Source organism: Bos indicus, chromosome 10 (genome assembly GCF_029378745.1).
Source record: "Bos indicus isolate NIAB-ARS_2022 breed Sahiwal x Tharparkar chromosome 10, NIAB-ARS_B.indTharparkar_mat_pri_1.0, whole genome shotgun sequence".
In the NCBI taxonomy this organism is placed as follows: Eukaryota; Metazoa; Chordata; class Mammalia; order Artiodactyla; family Bovidae; genus Bos; species Bos indicus.
Window position 1 is genome coordinate 36,704,354 of NC_091769.1, and position 16,278 is coordinate 36,720,631.

Below are 16,278 nucleotides of genomic sequence, written 5' to 3' on the forward strand. Positions count from 1 at the left end.
GCCGCGCACTTTGTTGCCTGGATACGCCGTTTGGCGCCTAGGTTTTGGGGAGGTGTGAAGGAGATCGTGGGTCAGGTGGAAGGGAAGTCAGCCATCCTATTGGTCAGTACCGGAAGACCCGCGCCTTTAACGCATTTTTAACCAATGGAAGTGCAGCTTACGTAATTCAAACTCTCTATAAATACCGGTTTGGTGAACGCTTTGAGTGGCGCCTGAGCGTTGAGCGGCGCTTTAGCGAGTTAGGTACCGGACCTCTGCGTCGTTGCCTGGATTGCAGTTCGCCATGATCGTTCCCTCCCTGGAGGAGCTGAACTCCTTCAAGTACAGTGACCTGCAGAACTTGGCCAAGAGTCTGGGCCTCCGGGCTAACCTCAGGGTACGGGGCCGGTGACGGGGGGATAGGATATGCGGCTTCTTTGAGACGCTGTGGGAGGGGACCGAGCGGTAATTTCGAGGGCTGAGGCTACTGTCCCGGCCCTGGGGCGGTAGATTTTGGTTCATCCAAGGGTCCAAGTAACTGCAAAACCGAGAGGGTGTCAAAGTTTTCACCTTTGTTGAGGCTGACTCTTACAGGAACTCACAAAGATGCCCGCCTCCAAAATTGTTAGCTTTGGTTTTATTGGGAGTACTCTATTTATCAGTCCATCGGTTAGGAAACGCAGGCCCTTTAGAAAACTAAAGGAATGCTGCATCTAAACGCCAGTTAATAGGCAGTCGCGAAAAACTCCAAACAGCTAACACTTTTATAAATTGCCTTTGCTTCTGGAAAACTCCAAACAGCTAACAGTTCTGTAAATTGTAAGAGGTCCCAAAATTTCCTGCTACTTGAATGGAGGACCTGGAAGAAAGGATGATTTTTAGGGAACCTCCCCCTTGTATAAGTTTAACTCAGCTCTGATTCAGTAGGATCGTTCGTCTATTGGTCATTGTTGTGGTAGTATTCTATTCAAAACCGATGAGGTCTTTGACTCTGATACTGGCAAACGTTTGGGGGAAAATGTTCAGTTCGGAATTGGATGTATATATTGTTCTGTATATTTAGTGGAGTTTCCCCATATAATATTAAAGTATACTCTGGAGATTTATTCTGCAAGCTGTAGTATTTAAACTGAGTGAATGTTAAGATCAGTCCTCACAGATATTTTAAGTGGTTAAATTAATTAAAATAATCAGTACCCAGGTACCAGTTGGGGCTGAAGGATAAAGAACTATCTCTGGAGATGTTTTTGAGCTATAGTATTAATATTTAATGGCCTCCCAATGCTTCATGAACAAAGTCTTTTAAGTCCCTTTCATTATTTTTTTGCAGTCTGGCTGGAGTCTTTTATCCAAGGCAGCAGCATCCAGACTGCTGCGTGAACACTTAGCACCTTTATCCGTCTTTCTGCCTTTGCTAATTCTGATCCTTTGGCTTCAGATCCCTTTCTCTGTCCTTTACCTGCATGAATAATTCCCAGTTACTCTTCACAGTCCAACTGAAATGTCATCACTGACCTGGCACCTTTTCTTTACCCCTCCTCTTCATTCCCTTGGCCACAGGTCCACCACCCCAGTAATCCCAGGGACCCTCCACACCTTTAAGGCAGTGTAATTTCAAGTACTTTTTCTCTACTCTTGCAGGCTTCCACCATGCACTCTAGTTATTTGTATAGCTATGTTCTCTTCTCTACTGAATGTTAAGTGCCTTGAACAGAGATCTCATCTGTCCATCTTGGAAGTCTTTATAGCACTAAGTGCAGTACGTTTTATTTGGGATGTATTGGACTGTTATTCAGAACTACGATTTACAATCACTTCTTGGCAGTGCTAGAGTAATGCACCAGAAGGTGGTTCTTTTGACAAAGTTATTATGGAGGTTTCCTACTTGAGTTTGGAGCTCTGGCTAATATTAAGGCCCCATAACTTTTTGGATCTCTGAAGAGCTATTTTAAGTTCAAAAGTGGGGACTCGGGTTCAATTTTTCTGAAAGTCTCACCTATGTTTTTCTCATAACCAACTGCAGCCAGTTTCTCCTTTTAAAATCTAACTTCCACACCATCAACAGTGTTCTTTTCTTTTTATAAATTTATTTTATTCAAGTATAGTTGATTTATAATGTGTTAATTTCTGCTGTACAGCAGATTGACTCAGTTATACGTGTATATATATATTCTTTTCCATTATAGTTTACCACAGGATATTGAATATACTTCCCTGTGCTATACAGTACCACCTTGTTGTATATACATTCTGTATATAATAGTGAGATACTACTCTTAATAGTAAGGGAAAAGGAAGGGACAGTTACTAAGATTTATTGTACAGCCACTGGTCCTTTTCTCGCTATTACAAGCTTAGATTATAAAGACTTCTGCTCTTTCCACTTGATTGCAGCTCCCTTCCCTCACCTGGCAAACTCCACAACTGGGTAAACCCAGCTATACACTTAATCCTTGCTTGTACCAACCAGCTGACCCTGGCTGGAGATCATCTAACTTTGTTCACTGTGCTTAATTTAAATGTGACCATGAATTTAATTTATGATTTATTTGATTCTCCCACATGTCTTTGGTAGTCATTAATTTTCCCATTATTAAGGATAATTATTTCCAATCTTCTTACCTCAAATTGGCTCCCTTCCAACACTTGATGACTTCTCTTAGGTCATGGAAAAACAGATGCAGTCAAGCTGAGAATAGCCTCATCGTTCCATCCCCAGACCCACCTGTTATATGTTATAGTAAAAGGCTGTGCCTCAGGGCAGCCTGGCCATTTGTGCTAGAGATCCCATTGCCCTCTCTGGGGCTACAACTCCTGCAATTATTCCTCTCTGCTACATCAGTTTCTCTTACTCTGGTGGCTCATTTCCATAATGTGCACAATCACATTTTATGTTAATTTTTATTTATTTTTACTTTTGTCTGCACTGGGGTCTTCACTGCTGCTCACCAACTTTCTCTAGTTGTGGTGAGCGGGGGCTACTCTCTAGTGGCGATGCGTGGGCTTCCCATTGCACTGGCTACTCGTTGTGGAGCTCTAGGGCACACAGGCTTCAGTAGTTGTAGCACAGAGACTCAGTAGATGTGGCTTGCAGCTGCTAGAGCACCTGCCTCTGCCACAGGCACCGCATTTCATCATTGTTTCATGTTTGAGGTTTTCACAGCATTTTTTTTTTTAATTTCTTTATTTAGCTCTATCAGAATCTTCATTGTGTCATATAGGATCTTTCATTACTGCACATGGACTCTCTAGTTGTGGCCTGAGGGCTCAGTAGTTGCCCTGTGGCATGTGGGATCTCAGTTCCTGGACCAGGGATGGAACCTGAGTCCCCTTCATTGCAAGGCAGATTCTTAACCACTGGACCACCAGGGAAGTCCTGTCACAGCATTTTAAGATGTTCTAGAAATCTGTGCAGCATACAGATTTAACAATACTTTAAAATTTGCTAAGAGGATAGATTTTTTTTTTTCCTACAGAACCACACGACATGCAGGATCTTACTTCCCTGACCAGGAATTGAACCTGTGCCCCTTGCAGTGTAGTGTGGAATCTTAACCACTGGACTGCCAGGGAACGCCCAAGAGAATAGATCTTAGGTTAAATGCTCTTACCTCCAAAAAAACCAAACCCCACAGAATCCAAACAGGACAGTAGGTAACCTGGAGGTGATAAATGGTTTGGCAGTGAAGACGGGTTCACAAGTGAAGAGCCCGCCTGCCCGTGCCGGAGATGTAAGAGATGCGGGTTTGAACCCTGGGTTGGTAAGATCTCCTGGAGGAGGGCATGGCAGCCCACTCCAATATTCTTGCCTGGAGAATCCCACACACAGAGGAACCTGGCTGGCTATAGGCCATGGGTCACAAAGAGTTGGACACGACTGAGGGACTTAGCACACAAACATATCAATTTGTATACATTAAATATCAACAATGTCAGTCATACCTCAGTAAAATGATTGAGGGGGAAAATAAGTCAGAAGAACGAAGAATGCCTAATGCCTAATTCTTTCCTACCAATTCACCCACTTCCCAAGAGAGTTTCAAAAAACAAGTAGAAAAGAATGTATTCCTTTATTAGTACTAGCTGACATGGTGCTTGATACCTTGATACAGAGCCTTCAGGTAAAACTCACAGCCTAAGCACAGTCTATCCTGTGCCCAGAAGCTCAAACTAAATTGGGATCTCTGCCTCTCTTGCCTGGTTGTTATTGTTCAGTCATTAAGTCATGTCCGACTCTTTGTGACCCCCTGGACTGTAGCCTGCCAGATCCTCTGTCCATGGGATTTCCCAGGCAAGAATACTGGAGTGGACTGCCATTTCCTCCTCCAGGGATCTTCTCAGCCCCAGGATCGAATGTCTCCTGCATCTCATCCACTGAGCCACCAGGGAAACCCATTCTTGCCTGGACACATAGCCAGTTGTAAACGGTACAAGCAGAGAACAGAGACTGGTAGCCGGGCACCCCTTGGGAAGGAAATCTGCATGGCTGGTAGGAAGAGGGAGCCCAGCCATGTGCTTGACCTTCTAAAGCATAGGAAAACATAACCCATCAGATTAGTATTCCTCTTTCAGGAAAGAACTGGAAGGAAAGCTTCCCGTGGTAGAAGGAGGAACTCCCTGGAGACCTGTAACCATCCTCCTAAGACTCTGTATTTGGAGTTCTCCGTCTTTGGGACTGAGCTTCCTAGGTGGTGCTGGTGGCTCAGACTGTAAAGAAGCTGCCTGCAATGGAGAAGGCCTGGGTTGGATCCCCGAGTCAGGAATGTGTGAATGGCTAACCACTCCAGTATTCTTGCCTGGAGAATTCCATGAACAGAGGAACTTGGCGGGCTATAGTCCATGGGGTCACAAAGAGACACGACTGAGCGACTAACACACACACATTTTAGGGACTGCCCACATACCTCCCCCCTACTACCGCCACACACACATATGCTTCACTAGGTACCCAAGCCAGAAACCTGGGTGTAATAAAATTTCCCTTTTCCTCAGCCCCCACATTCACATTGATTTTACTTACTAGGAAAGTTATTAGTTCGTCCATGTGGCCTCAGCCCTGTTCTAGCTCAGGCCACAGTTGTCTCTGGTTTCCTACAACAGCCTCCTTGCAGGTTCCCTGTCTTCCATCCTACCCTCATCAAATGTATCATGCACATTGTACAGACAGTCATCATCCCCAAAAATGCAGAACCCACTGCCCTGCAACAAACTCTGCAGACTGCCTTTAAAGGTCATCCTCTTAAGAGTCTTACAAGGCCTGATAGGATCAGGCCCACTTTCCCAATATTCTCTCTCACCAGCCTGTCTAAACAGCTCCGTGCTCAGACCACACTGAACTTTAGTTCTTGAAACTGCACTCATTCTGGCCTTCCCATGCAGTTTCTTTACCCTTTTCCCTACTTTCCAGTCTCCTATTTGTTCTTCTGCTTCAGCATCTGGTGACCTCATGCCTTTATCTTAGAGCTGGCCTGTACGTTTACCTACTGGACTCAACCCTAGTGCAGCACCTACCTGTGTTCTCACACGACATCTAAGCTTCCTTATGCTGGCATTTACCCCACCACACTGTAATTGCCACTTTCCTCTCTGACTTCTCCATTGTGCTATGAAATCTCTGGGGACAGGAACCAAGTCTATCTTGGTCATCCTACTCCAGCCTGTCTGCTGCTGCTGCTGCTACTGCTAAGTCACTTCAGTCGTGTCCGACTCTGTGCGACCCCATAGACGGCAGCCCACCAGGCTCCCCCATCCCTGGGATTCTCCAGGCAAGAACACTGGAGTGGGTTGCCATCTCCTTCTCCAATGCATGAAAGTGAAAAGTGAAAGTGAAGTCGTGTCCAACTCCTAGAGACCCCATGGACTGTAGCCCACCAGGCCCCTCCGTCCATAGGATTTTTCAGGCAAGAGTACTGGAGTGGGGTACCATTGCCTTCTCTGCCAGCCTGTCTAGAGGACATTTGATGAATACAAGAACAGGAGAAGATGTTCAATGAATCTTTTCTTGCTTATTTGATTTTTGACTCTACTGATAAGGTCTTTCACTTTTCTGCAGGCAGATAAGCTGTTAAGGGCCTTAAAAGCTCACCTTAAAAATGAAGCAAGAAAAGAAAATGAAAATCAGGTAAGTAACATTTTCATCACCCATTAAATAGCAAAACAATCAGTTAATGAATGAGAAACACAGTTGCTGATGACTTAAAACATGGTATTTGTTACCAAAGAGATTATTATTAGTAGTTGTAAATCCTTTCATTATTCTTATAAATGGCAAAACTGCCTCTATAGTCTGCTAAGTTAGATGTTTCAAATAAATGCAAAAGTTAATTACTGGTTGCTCATTGGAAAAGACCCTAATGCTGGGAGGGATTGGGGGCAGAAGGAGAAGGGGACGACAGAGGATGAGATGGCTGGCTGGCATCACTGACTCAATGGATATGAGTTTGGGTAAACTCCGGGAGTTGGTGATGGACACGGAGGCCTGGCGTGCTGCAATTCATGGGATCGCAAAGAGTTGGACACGACTGAGCAACTGAACTGAACTGAAGTTTATGCCAAATTGTATGAATAGGAAGGGAACTGGATTTGAAGTCAGAAAAACCAAGTAGGAGCTCTGTCTTTTCTGTGTACGTAAGCTTGGAAAACTCAAATTATTGATTATTAGTTTCCTGTTCTTTGAAATGGAAATAACATCTGCTCTGCTGAATTGAGTGTTATAAGAGTCACATGCAGTGGAGACTATGAGAGTGACCTGTGGTAAACTATAAACCACTTTTGCTGGGAGTGATTGTCATGGCTGCTGCAGACCCACACCAGAGAGTTTTGACAAGGCTTGACACCTAAATGGGTCAATGATGTTAGCTGTCATTGTATTAGTTATAGCATAAATTAATTCATGCACTTTTAATAATTTGTGGGCATTCCCTGGTGGTCCAGTTTTGGGACTTGGCACTTTCACTGCCATGGGCCTGGGTTCGATCCCTGGGTGGGGAACTAAGATCCTGCAAGCTGAGCAGTGTGGCCCAAAAACTAGTAATAATAATTTCCTTGTTTACATACACTAATATACCTTTGAATGCTTTGCTAGCCTAGTTTTTTAGCTTGGGTTAAGTGTGATTATTTCTTTTTGAATACTTTGTAATTCTCGACTGTGCCTGTAATTTCATGCTGGAGAATTTTAAAATTATCTCTTGCATATGTAATATTTTTTTTATTCAGTTTAAATTCTGATTCTTCCTGAGCATTGTAACTGTATACATGGGACATGGCAGATTAATGTCTTTTTTCCAGGATGAAATTCAAACTTCTGCATCCTCTTGTGATGAGCCTGAGATACAGACCAGCAGCCAGGAACAAGCTGAGAGGGAGCCGGATGACCATGTCACCAAAACCAGAGGAAGGCGTAAGACTGTCCACAGGAGCCCTGACTCGCAGGCAAATGGAAATGTGCAAACTGAAAAGAAGCTACCAGCTGTGCCCAATCTGGTATATTATTAGGGAGCTTTCTCTTATTCCCTTATGATATCAGGTGATGGTAAACACTGCTCTGAGCTCAGACCCAATTCTGGCTTTATCATCACACCTCAGGGACTGGCACTCAGGAAGTACTTATTAAGTACTAAGCACAGGGTCTTCTCTGTGGTCCAGTAGCTAGGACACCATGCTGTCACTGCCAAGGGCCCAGGTTCAGTCCCTGGTTGGGGAACTAAGATCCTACTAGCTGTGGGGTGCAGCCGAAATAGAAGTATAAGTTCAAATTAAATGTATATTAAATAAATAGGAACATTCATTAAGTGTTTACTTAAATGAGGTGTATAGTAAATAAGAAGGAAAGAGATATCAGTATCAAATACAATATTTTTTTTTCTTCCTTCCTAACTTGTCCTGGGCCTAGTGATCAGCTTAGTCTTTGAGCAGTGTGGTCATATGATTCCAGGCACTTCCCCCACTGGCTTTGAGAGGATTCTGGTTTTATTATCCTCTCATTCATATGTAACTTTTGCAAGACGGTCCTAACTTTTATGTTCTAGCTTTGTGTAGGACCTTACTCGTCAGCCTGTCGAGGTCCTTCAGTGTTGGTTTCTCCTCCCTCCAAGGGCTTCCTCTGCCATGTATGCCTCCAGTTGGCCCTAGTCTCTCCTACGCCCAAACGCACATTCTCACAACACGTGGTGAGGCAGAGAACCCGATCTGCCATTCAGAAAGAGCTTAGTCTCTTCCTTTTCTTTCTGTAACTCCTTTTCCCCCTCCATTTGGTACCTATCTTTGGAAGGCAGTGATTACTTTTTTCTTTCCTTTTTTTATGTCTGACTATAAAGTGAAGTCACTCAGTCGTGTCCGACTCTTTGTGACCCCATGGACTGTAGCCTGCCAGGCTCCTCAGTCCATGGGATTTTCCAGGCAAGAGTACTGGAGTGGGTTGCCATTTCCTTCTCCAGGGGATCTTCCCAACCTAGGGATCGAACCCGGGTCTCCCACATTGCAGGCAGATGCTTTACCATCTGAGCCATCAGGGATAAGCGGTGTTTTAAATGATATATTTTTTTTTCTTTTGGCTGTGCTGGGTCTTTGTTGTGACTTGTAGGCTCCTCATTTGCAGTTCACTGGCTTAGTTTCCCTGCAGCATGTGGGATCTTAGTTCCCCCACCAGGGATTGAACCCATGTCCCCTGCACTGGAAGGCGGATTCTTAACCACTGGACTACCAGAGAAGTCCCTAATGATATTTTTTTTAATTGAAATATAACTGACACATAACACACTATCAGTTTTGGGTGTACAATGTAATGATTCAATATTTGGGATGATCATTTCACAGTATATACAGTGTTCACTTAACATCCATCTCCTCACATAGTTAAATTTTTCTTGTGATGAGACTTTTTCAGATTACTCATGGAAATTTTCAAATGTGATTACTTGTCATTTAAATAATTTATTTCTTTTTAAAATTTCTAGCAGAATCATTCAGAGATAAAACTATGTGGCCCTACTAAATCCCAGAATCAAGAAAAGCATGAAAACCAGGTTCTCAGAACTGCTGTAGAAGTTCCTTCTTTACCCAACGAGAGTCAAGGAGATGAGAATACGGTGTCCTCAGGAAAACATGGAATAGATGGTATGCAAGTAATTTTTTAAAAATCTAAAATTGCTAGGGTGACTGTGCTTTAGTTCCCTAGGACTGCCGTAACAAAGTGCCACAAACTGGGCAACTTAGAAATTTATTCTCTCACAGTTCTAGAGGCTAGAGTCTAAAATTAAGCTGTCAGTAGGGCCATTCTCTTCCACATTGGGGAGAATCCTTCCTGGCCGCTTTGAACCTCTGGTGGTGGTTCTAGACCTTGGCTTGCAGCTAAATCTCTGCCTCTTCGTCATGTGGCATTCTCTGTGTGTGTCCTTATTCTTTATATTGTCTTAAAAGGATACCAGTTATATTGGATTGTGTGTGTCACGTTTGACTCTTTGCAGCCCCGTGGACTGTAGCCCACCAGGCTCCTCTGTTCATGGGATTCTCCAGGCAAGAATATCGGAGCAGGTTGACGTTTCCCACTCCAGGGGATCTTCCTGACCCAGGGTCGAACCCTGCGTCTCCTACATCTCCTGCAGTGGCAGGCAGGTTCTTTCTCACTGCATCACCTGGGAAGCCCAGGTCTATCCCAGTGACCTCAGCTTAAGCTGATTACATCTACAAAGAACCTTTCCAAATAAGGTCATTGCACAGTTACCAGACATCAAGACTTCAGCTTATCTCTTTCGGGAAAACTGTTCCACCCATTATAGCACTATATAGAATTTCACAGCGTTCTGCAGTGAGAGCAAAAGTTAGAACCAAGTGTAGCAGGCCATCGGGTCACCTTTAACAACTGGTAGAAACCAGAATAAGAGTGATAGCTGGAAAGTTTCAGGCAGTTAATCGCTAGGCAGGGTGAGGGGAACCCACATTCTACCCATTAGCTCCTTCTGGCCTGCTCCAGAGACAGGTACAAAGGCCTGATAGCCCCCTCAAGTAGGACAATTAAAAGGGATCTTCATGGTCTACCTTCCCAGCAGTGTGACTGTTTTATTATGATAAATGTATATTTTACTTAGTCTGTAACCTAAAAACTTCTTCTCTAAACCTGCTCAACTAAATGTTTGTTTTAGTAAAGCCAGAAGACATCCCTGGCAGTTCAGTGGTTAGGACTCCTTCATTCCACTGAGTGGGGCGTGGGTTCTGTCCCTGGTCAGGGAATTGAGATCCCACATGGTTCATGGTGTGGCCACCAAAAAAAAAAAAAAAAAAAAAGGCCAGAAAACTTCAGTTCCCCTTTACCTAATAGGACTTGGCGCTTTCTGATTTCATCCCTCAGGTGGCCTGCCAGTTGCAGCAATGTCTCAGTGTTTGCTTCATCCCAGTAGTCTGTCTGGGACCTGATGTCTGCCTGAGGGGACTGGGAGAGAAATGATCCACTCATGTCCACCAAGCAGTTTAATGCAGAATTTCTAACGCTGAGCCTTCCCATCTTCCCCAGCATTTTGAATGTGTTACTAAATTTAGAAAGTTAAAGGAGTAGAGATTCTAATTCAGTAGGTCTGAGGTGAGCTTGAAATTCTGCAGATTTAATAAGCATCCCCAGGTAATTCTGATGCATATGCCTCATAAACCCGCTTTGAAATCTTGAGATGAGGGGAATGTAAAGCAATATGACAGAGTCAGAGGTGGGTGTAGAATTACAAATGTCTGGTATTCCACCAATCACGTTGTCGAGAAGACTTACCCCTAGGACTCAGATTTGAAGGCATGGGAAAAATGAGGGTAGATCCTGTAAGTCAGGTTTGCCCACTGAAGTGCAGGCTGTCTGAAGGAGAAAAATCGGATCATGTAGTTTCTGGTGAGAGGAATTTTTTAAATTTTATTTTGACATAATTTTAGACATGAAGTTGTAAGAACAGTAACACGAGTTCCTATATATCTTTCACCTAGATTTCACAAATATTAATATTTTGCCATATTTGCTTTACTTTTCTACTTATATATGTATATACATACTTACATGTGTTGTATACATTTTTTCATAAACTGCTTGAGAGTAAGTTTCAGATATATGCCTTTTTATCCTTAAATATTTCTGTGTGTTTCTTAAAACATAAGGACTTTTTCTCACAAATGTACAGAGTGCAGTTCATATTCCACATGATAGTTAACCTCTAACAAACAACCACTTGTCAAGGTTTGGTATAGTATCAAAGAAGAATATCCACAATTATCTTAAAAGGCCATTAAATAGTCTTCACTTTTAACCACGTAGCTGTATATGGCAAAATTTGTTTTCATGTATTTCTTCAACCAGAACAATATATCACAACATAGTGTATGCAGGAGCAGATGAGCGAATCCAGCTGCCTTTTATTATCAGACGTTAAAGAAATTGTAAAAGAAAAGAAAAAATAACCACTCTACTCATTTTTTTTATTTAGAAACTTTAGTCATTTTTAATTATGTTAAGGTATAGTGGGTATATTTTTAGTGAATCAAATATCTTTAAATGTCTTAGTTTTAAGTCTAGTATGGTACATATTGATACATGAACAAAAATTCTTTGGGGTCCTCAATTTTTGAGAGTAAGGAGGCATCTGAGGCTAGAAAGTATGAGACTTGATAACTAACCTTATTTAGACAGACTTATTTAGATTTCATCCCAGCAGTGTCCCTTAAAACAAAGGCAGACTCAGTCTTGGCATTTTGTTGCCATGCCTCTTTAAACTATTTTAATATGGAACAGTTCCTCAGCCTTCCTTTGTCTCCCAGTGTGTTGACGTTTTTAAAATACAGACCAGTTTCTTGGGTCCTCTGACTTAGTTTGTCTAATGTTGATGGTTAGAATCAGATCATGCCCTATTGGCAAGAATCCCACAAACTAGGACACAGTGTCCTTCATAGTCAGCACCCCAGAGGGCACAGGTATTGTTTGGTTTGTCCTATGACCAGTCTTGTTAACGTGCATCACTTGGTTATAGAGGTGTCTGCTAGGTTGTTCCTTTGTTGTAGTTATTATATTTTCATTTATAATAAGCGTGCTGTGAAGAGTGGCTCTGACTCTTTACATATCCTATTTCATGGCCAAGGTCCAAGCAAAAGCCACTGCAGCCCCTCCAGCTCTATCCATTCATTCTTTTGTCTTGTTTTTCAGATGCATTGGGAAACGTTAAGGATGTATGACTTCATAAGTAGCATTTCTTGAAAAGTCACTTACACAGTATTTAGTAAATTACCTCAAACTAAAAATAGTATCAGTTCGAGCCTGGGCCTCGTCGGCTCAGGAATTGTCCCTAGGCTCCCGGCCGTGACTCCCTCGGGCCGGCTTCACGCTCCCGGCCTCCCGAGGCATGGTCTGGGTTGGGGCGCCGAGCGAGACCGGGGCCTCTCCTTGGGCGGGCTTCAACTCTCAAGTTCCCGGCTGTCTAGCCAGGACCCCTCGGGGTACTTTTGTGGGGGAGGGACGAGTCATGCACTCGTCCATAGAGAAAAACAGTGCGGGGATGTGGCCGGGAGGACAGTCGAGTGGAGCAGGTAGAGGCCCCCGAACTGAAGCCCAGTGGGAGATGCCGAGGAGGCCCAAATCCTGGTCTGGGGGATTCGACGCGGGGGTCCCTGGATGGGGAGGGAAAGGAGGAAGGAGCCGTGGCGGGGAACACGCAGGGTCTGGAGCTCGGAGGGGAGCCCTGAGCTGGTCGGAAATTGAGAGTGAGAGGATGAATGGAGATGGAGGATGAGACCGCCAAGTCATCTCCATCCGAAGAATGGGTTGAAAGAGCAGGAGCTAGCCAAGGACAGCCATAAAAGCGTGGTACAGGGGAGCGGGGCGGGGGTGGGGTGGGGGTGGGGGAGGAGAGTCGCCCCACCCCAGTGTACAACGCATCAATTTTAAGGATTTTATAGTTCTTGGCAGAGCATGAGCCCACACCACGATAAGGCATGATGAGGCCTAATAAATGTATTTTTGGTTTGGTCATTACTTGGTAAACCGAAGACATAATGAATATTTAAAAATTTTTATTATGGAAGTGTTCAGACTTACACAAAAGTATAGAAAAATACAGAAAATAGCATACAATTTAGAATCCTAAGTACTTACCACCTAGCCTCAACCATGAATGGCCACCCCCAGTTGCATAACATATGTGTGTCAGTACGCCTCAAATCCATACTGATAAACTTTAAGTTTTTTTTGTTTTCCATTCATGTTTAGTGAGTATAAAGGTTCCATTTTTCAAGAGTAGAGAGTTCTGGAAATTGCTTGCACAACGGTGAATGTAATTAACACAACTGGATTATACACTTAATGATTAAGTGGTAAAATTTATGTCATGTGTTTTTAACCACACACACACAAAATGTCCTTTCAAATTAGAAAAAAAAAACAAAAAACTACGGAATTCTCTGGCTGTCCAGTGGTTAGGACTTGGTGCTTTCACAGTGGGGTTCCATCCCTGGTTGAGGAACTAAGATCCCACAAACCCTGCGGTAGGCATTAAAAAAAAAAACCTAATGCTGTAAATTAAGAAATAAAATCTGAGTTCAAGTGTGCAATGGAAAATAACTTGTTGCCAAGTAGAGGCCCATAGAGTGTATTTCTCACTATGGAGGCTCTGAAATGAACCTGTAAAAAATAAATAAATAAAAATAATATTAGAATGTGGAAGATAAGTAGAGGGAAATAGCAACCATTATACACATCATGATCTTAACTAGATTTAAAGAACAAAAGCAAAACAAGCATAGAAGCAAAGGACCTGAGAAAATACGCCAGAATGCTAATAGTGTTTCTTAGGCTGGTGGAATTGTGTGATTTTTATCGTTCTCGTTAAAACATCTAGACATGTTCATAGCAAAAGTTCTGGAAAAGTGTTTTTAAATTTCTGATAGGCTTATATAGCTATACAGGAAGCACAAAATTTCTGTCTGCTTGGAATATGAGCTAAAAATGTGGTGATGCTATAACTAATTCTTTGTGCTCCTTACATACTATTTCTCCCACAGCCTTGCCGGAGACTAGCACATGAAAATGCTCCATGTTAACTTACCTTTTTTTAAATTGAAGTATAATTGCTTTACAGTGTTAGTTTCTGTTACATTTCTTCATGGGAATAATTTTTAGAAATCTTTCATTAGTTCTGTATCTTTGGATTCAGGTAATGAAGACCCAAGGGTACCTTCAAAAAGAAAGAAGTCTCTCTACACAGATGGGTTTTCCAAACCTGGAAAAAATAAAACTGCAAGCACTACTCCAAGTAAGTTACTCTGTTGCCTGGCACATAGAATGTTGATTGTGGGTATATTTAGAATACTTAAAATGCTGCTCAGCATGTATTAGAAATTCTATTACTTATTCTTAGTGAGAATGTAATCAATTAGAATCTCACAGAGCAGAGGTAAACTGTTGCCCGTCTTGGCCTGCCTTACAGCCCTGAGCTAAGAATGTCTCTTACAGTTGTAAAGCATTGTATAAAAGAAGGAACATAACTCAGAGACCACATTGTGTGTGGCTGTCAAGCGTAAAATATTTATTGTCTGCCCCTTTACAGACAAAATTTGCCAATCCTTGGCATAGAGCTTTCTTAGCGTTATGCTTAGTCACTCAGTCATGTCTGACTCTTTTCAACCCCATGGACTGTAGCCCACCAGACTCCTCTGTCCATGGGGTTCTCCAGACAAGAATGCTGGAATTGGTTGCCATTCCTTCTCTTCTTAGCATTATAAATTCCCTTCTCTTCTTAGCATTCCCTTATCTTCTTAACATTGCTGCTGCTGCTGCTAAGTCGCTGCAGTCGTGTCTGACTCTGTGCGACCCCATAGATGGCAGCCCACCAGGCTCCCCCATCCCTGGGATTCTCCAGGCAAGAACAATGGAGTGGGTTGCCATTTCCTTCTCCAATGCATGAAAGTAAAAAGTGAAAGTGAAGTCGCTCAGTCATGTCCGACTCTGTGCGACCCCATGGACTGCAGCCCACCAGGCTCCTCTATCCATGAGATTTTTCAGGCAAGAGTACTGGAGTGGGGTGCCATTGCCTTCTCCTCTTAGCATTATAAAATGTCAAATTTAAGTAAAGGCCATTAATTAATTGGTGAGGTGGAGGACAAATCTGTTAATCTTTTCTTATCCTCTGGACTAAACCAAGATGTCAGTAGGCAGTGAAATGGAGAGATTGTCAGTGTTTGATAGTTTATAAGATGAATATGCTTTTTTCCTGAGTTTCCAAAAACTAAACGTTTTGAAATTCAAATTTTAGCAAAAATGATGTTTGAAGTTGAATATTAGGAATACTGAGATGAGAATAAATGTTAATAGAAAAACATAAGGAAGGTGAATAAATGGATTTTGTCTTGTTATTAATTTTCATATTTGGGGAAATACTCTAGACTTTAAGAAGCTTCACGAGGCTCGTTTTAAGGAAATGGAGTCCATTGATCAATATGTTGAGAGAAAAAAGAAACATTTTGAAGAACACAATTCATTTAATGAACTGAAGGTATGCTGATAAAATTATGTTCTTAGTGGTACTGTTTGATTTTAATGTTGATATTGTGTATTACATAGCATGGTTAATACAACTAGCTTTATATTATTCTATTACTGGAATAGATTTGAGTTTAATGTATTTTTATTATTTTAAATTTGTTTTTGAGAATTTTCAAAACCCTCCAGATAAAGCAGTGAATCTTTACTATAAAAAATAATTAAAAAGAAAGAAAAAACATTGAGAAAATATAACTTTAAAAAATTTTTAAAATAGAAAAATATTTAAAGTAAATAGTAAAATAAAAAAGAACAAAAGAAAGGAAGAATTCCAAAATAGCAATAAGTTACTCTGTTTTCCACAATCAGACATTGTGCCTTTCACTTTTGTTGGGGAAAAACTGATTTATGGCTGAAGCCACCTTCTTTTCCTGTCTCTAACCCAAAGGGAAAAGGGGTGGCTAACAGTGGCTAGCTTGAAGGCTTACTGTCATAACTGAGCTCCCTGGACTGGGGGCCTTCAGACCAGATAGTGCTGAACTCAAAGTCTTTTGAGTAAGAGAAGGTGAAGTCAACCCCGAGGTTGAGTTAGCAGAAGAGTAGTGAGTTAATAACATCCCAGGAAGTTGATGTTACTGCCTTACATGGTATCTGGTGTTAAAGGGGTGCCTCACATTTGGATGGGAAACATTCTTTAATTTAATAATACATAATAACCTGCCTATTTCTCAAAGAATTTGAGCCAGTTTGTGGTATTACAGCACAATACAGTATAGAGCTGTTCTACAAAGGGCAGAAATGAGCAC

General features: G+C 42.2%; 2 protein-coding genes across 4 annotated transcripts in view; one reads left to right on the top strand and one right to left on the bottom strand.

Moving 5' to 3' along the window:
* Positions 1–9: 9 nt before the first annotated feature.
* The window catches only part of NUSAP1 (nucleolar and spindle associated protein 1), a 30,466-nt gene continuing 14,197 nt past the window's right edge, over positions 10–16,278 (top strand). Inside the window, exons 1-6 of one of the 2 annotated variants that reach the window (XM_019968563.2) lie at positions 10–376; positions 6,032–6,100; positions 7,267–7,461; positions 8,934–9,093; positions 14,148–14,246; positions 15,376–15,485. In XM_019968563.2, the coding sequence (XP_019824122.2) occupies positions 284–376; positions 6,032–6,100; positions 7,267–7,461; positions 8,934–9,093; positions 14,148–14,246; positions 15,376–15,485 (726 nt within the window). In that variant the 5' untranslated portion in view covers positions 10–283. The remainder of the gene's footprint in view (positions 377–6,031; positions 6,101–7,266; positions 7,462–8,933; positions 9,094–14,147; positions 14,247–15,375; positions 15,486–16,278) is intronic. The other variant, XM_070797297.1, reaches the window with a different exon arrangement.
* Positions 12,992–16,278, bottom strand: part of NDUFAF1 (NADH:ubiquinone oxidoreductase complex assembly factor 1) — a 34,398-nt gene continuing 31,111 nt past the window's right edge. Inside the window, exons 6-7 of one of the 2 annotated variants that reach the window (XR_011568806.1) lie at positions 14,040–14,213; positions 12,992–13,615 (exon numbers count right to left, since the gene is read on the bottom strand). The gene's annotated coding sequence lies outside the window, so the exon portion shown is untranslated. Of the gene's footprint in view, positions 14,214–16,278 lie in introns of both variants that reach the window. The other variant, XR_011568805.1, reaches the window with a different exon arrangement.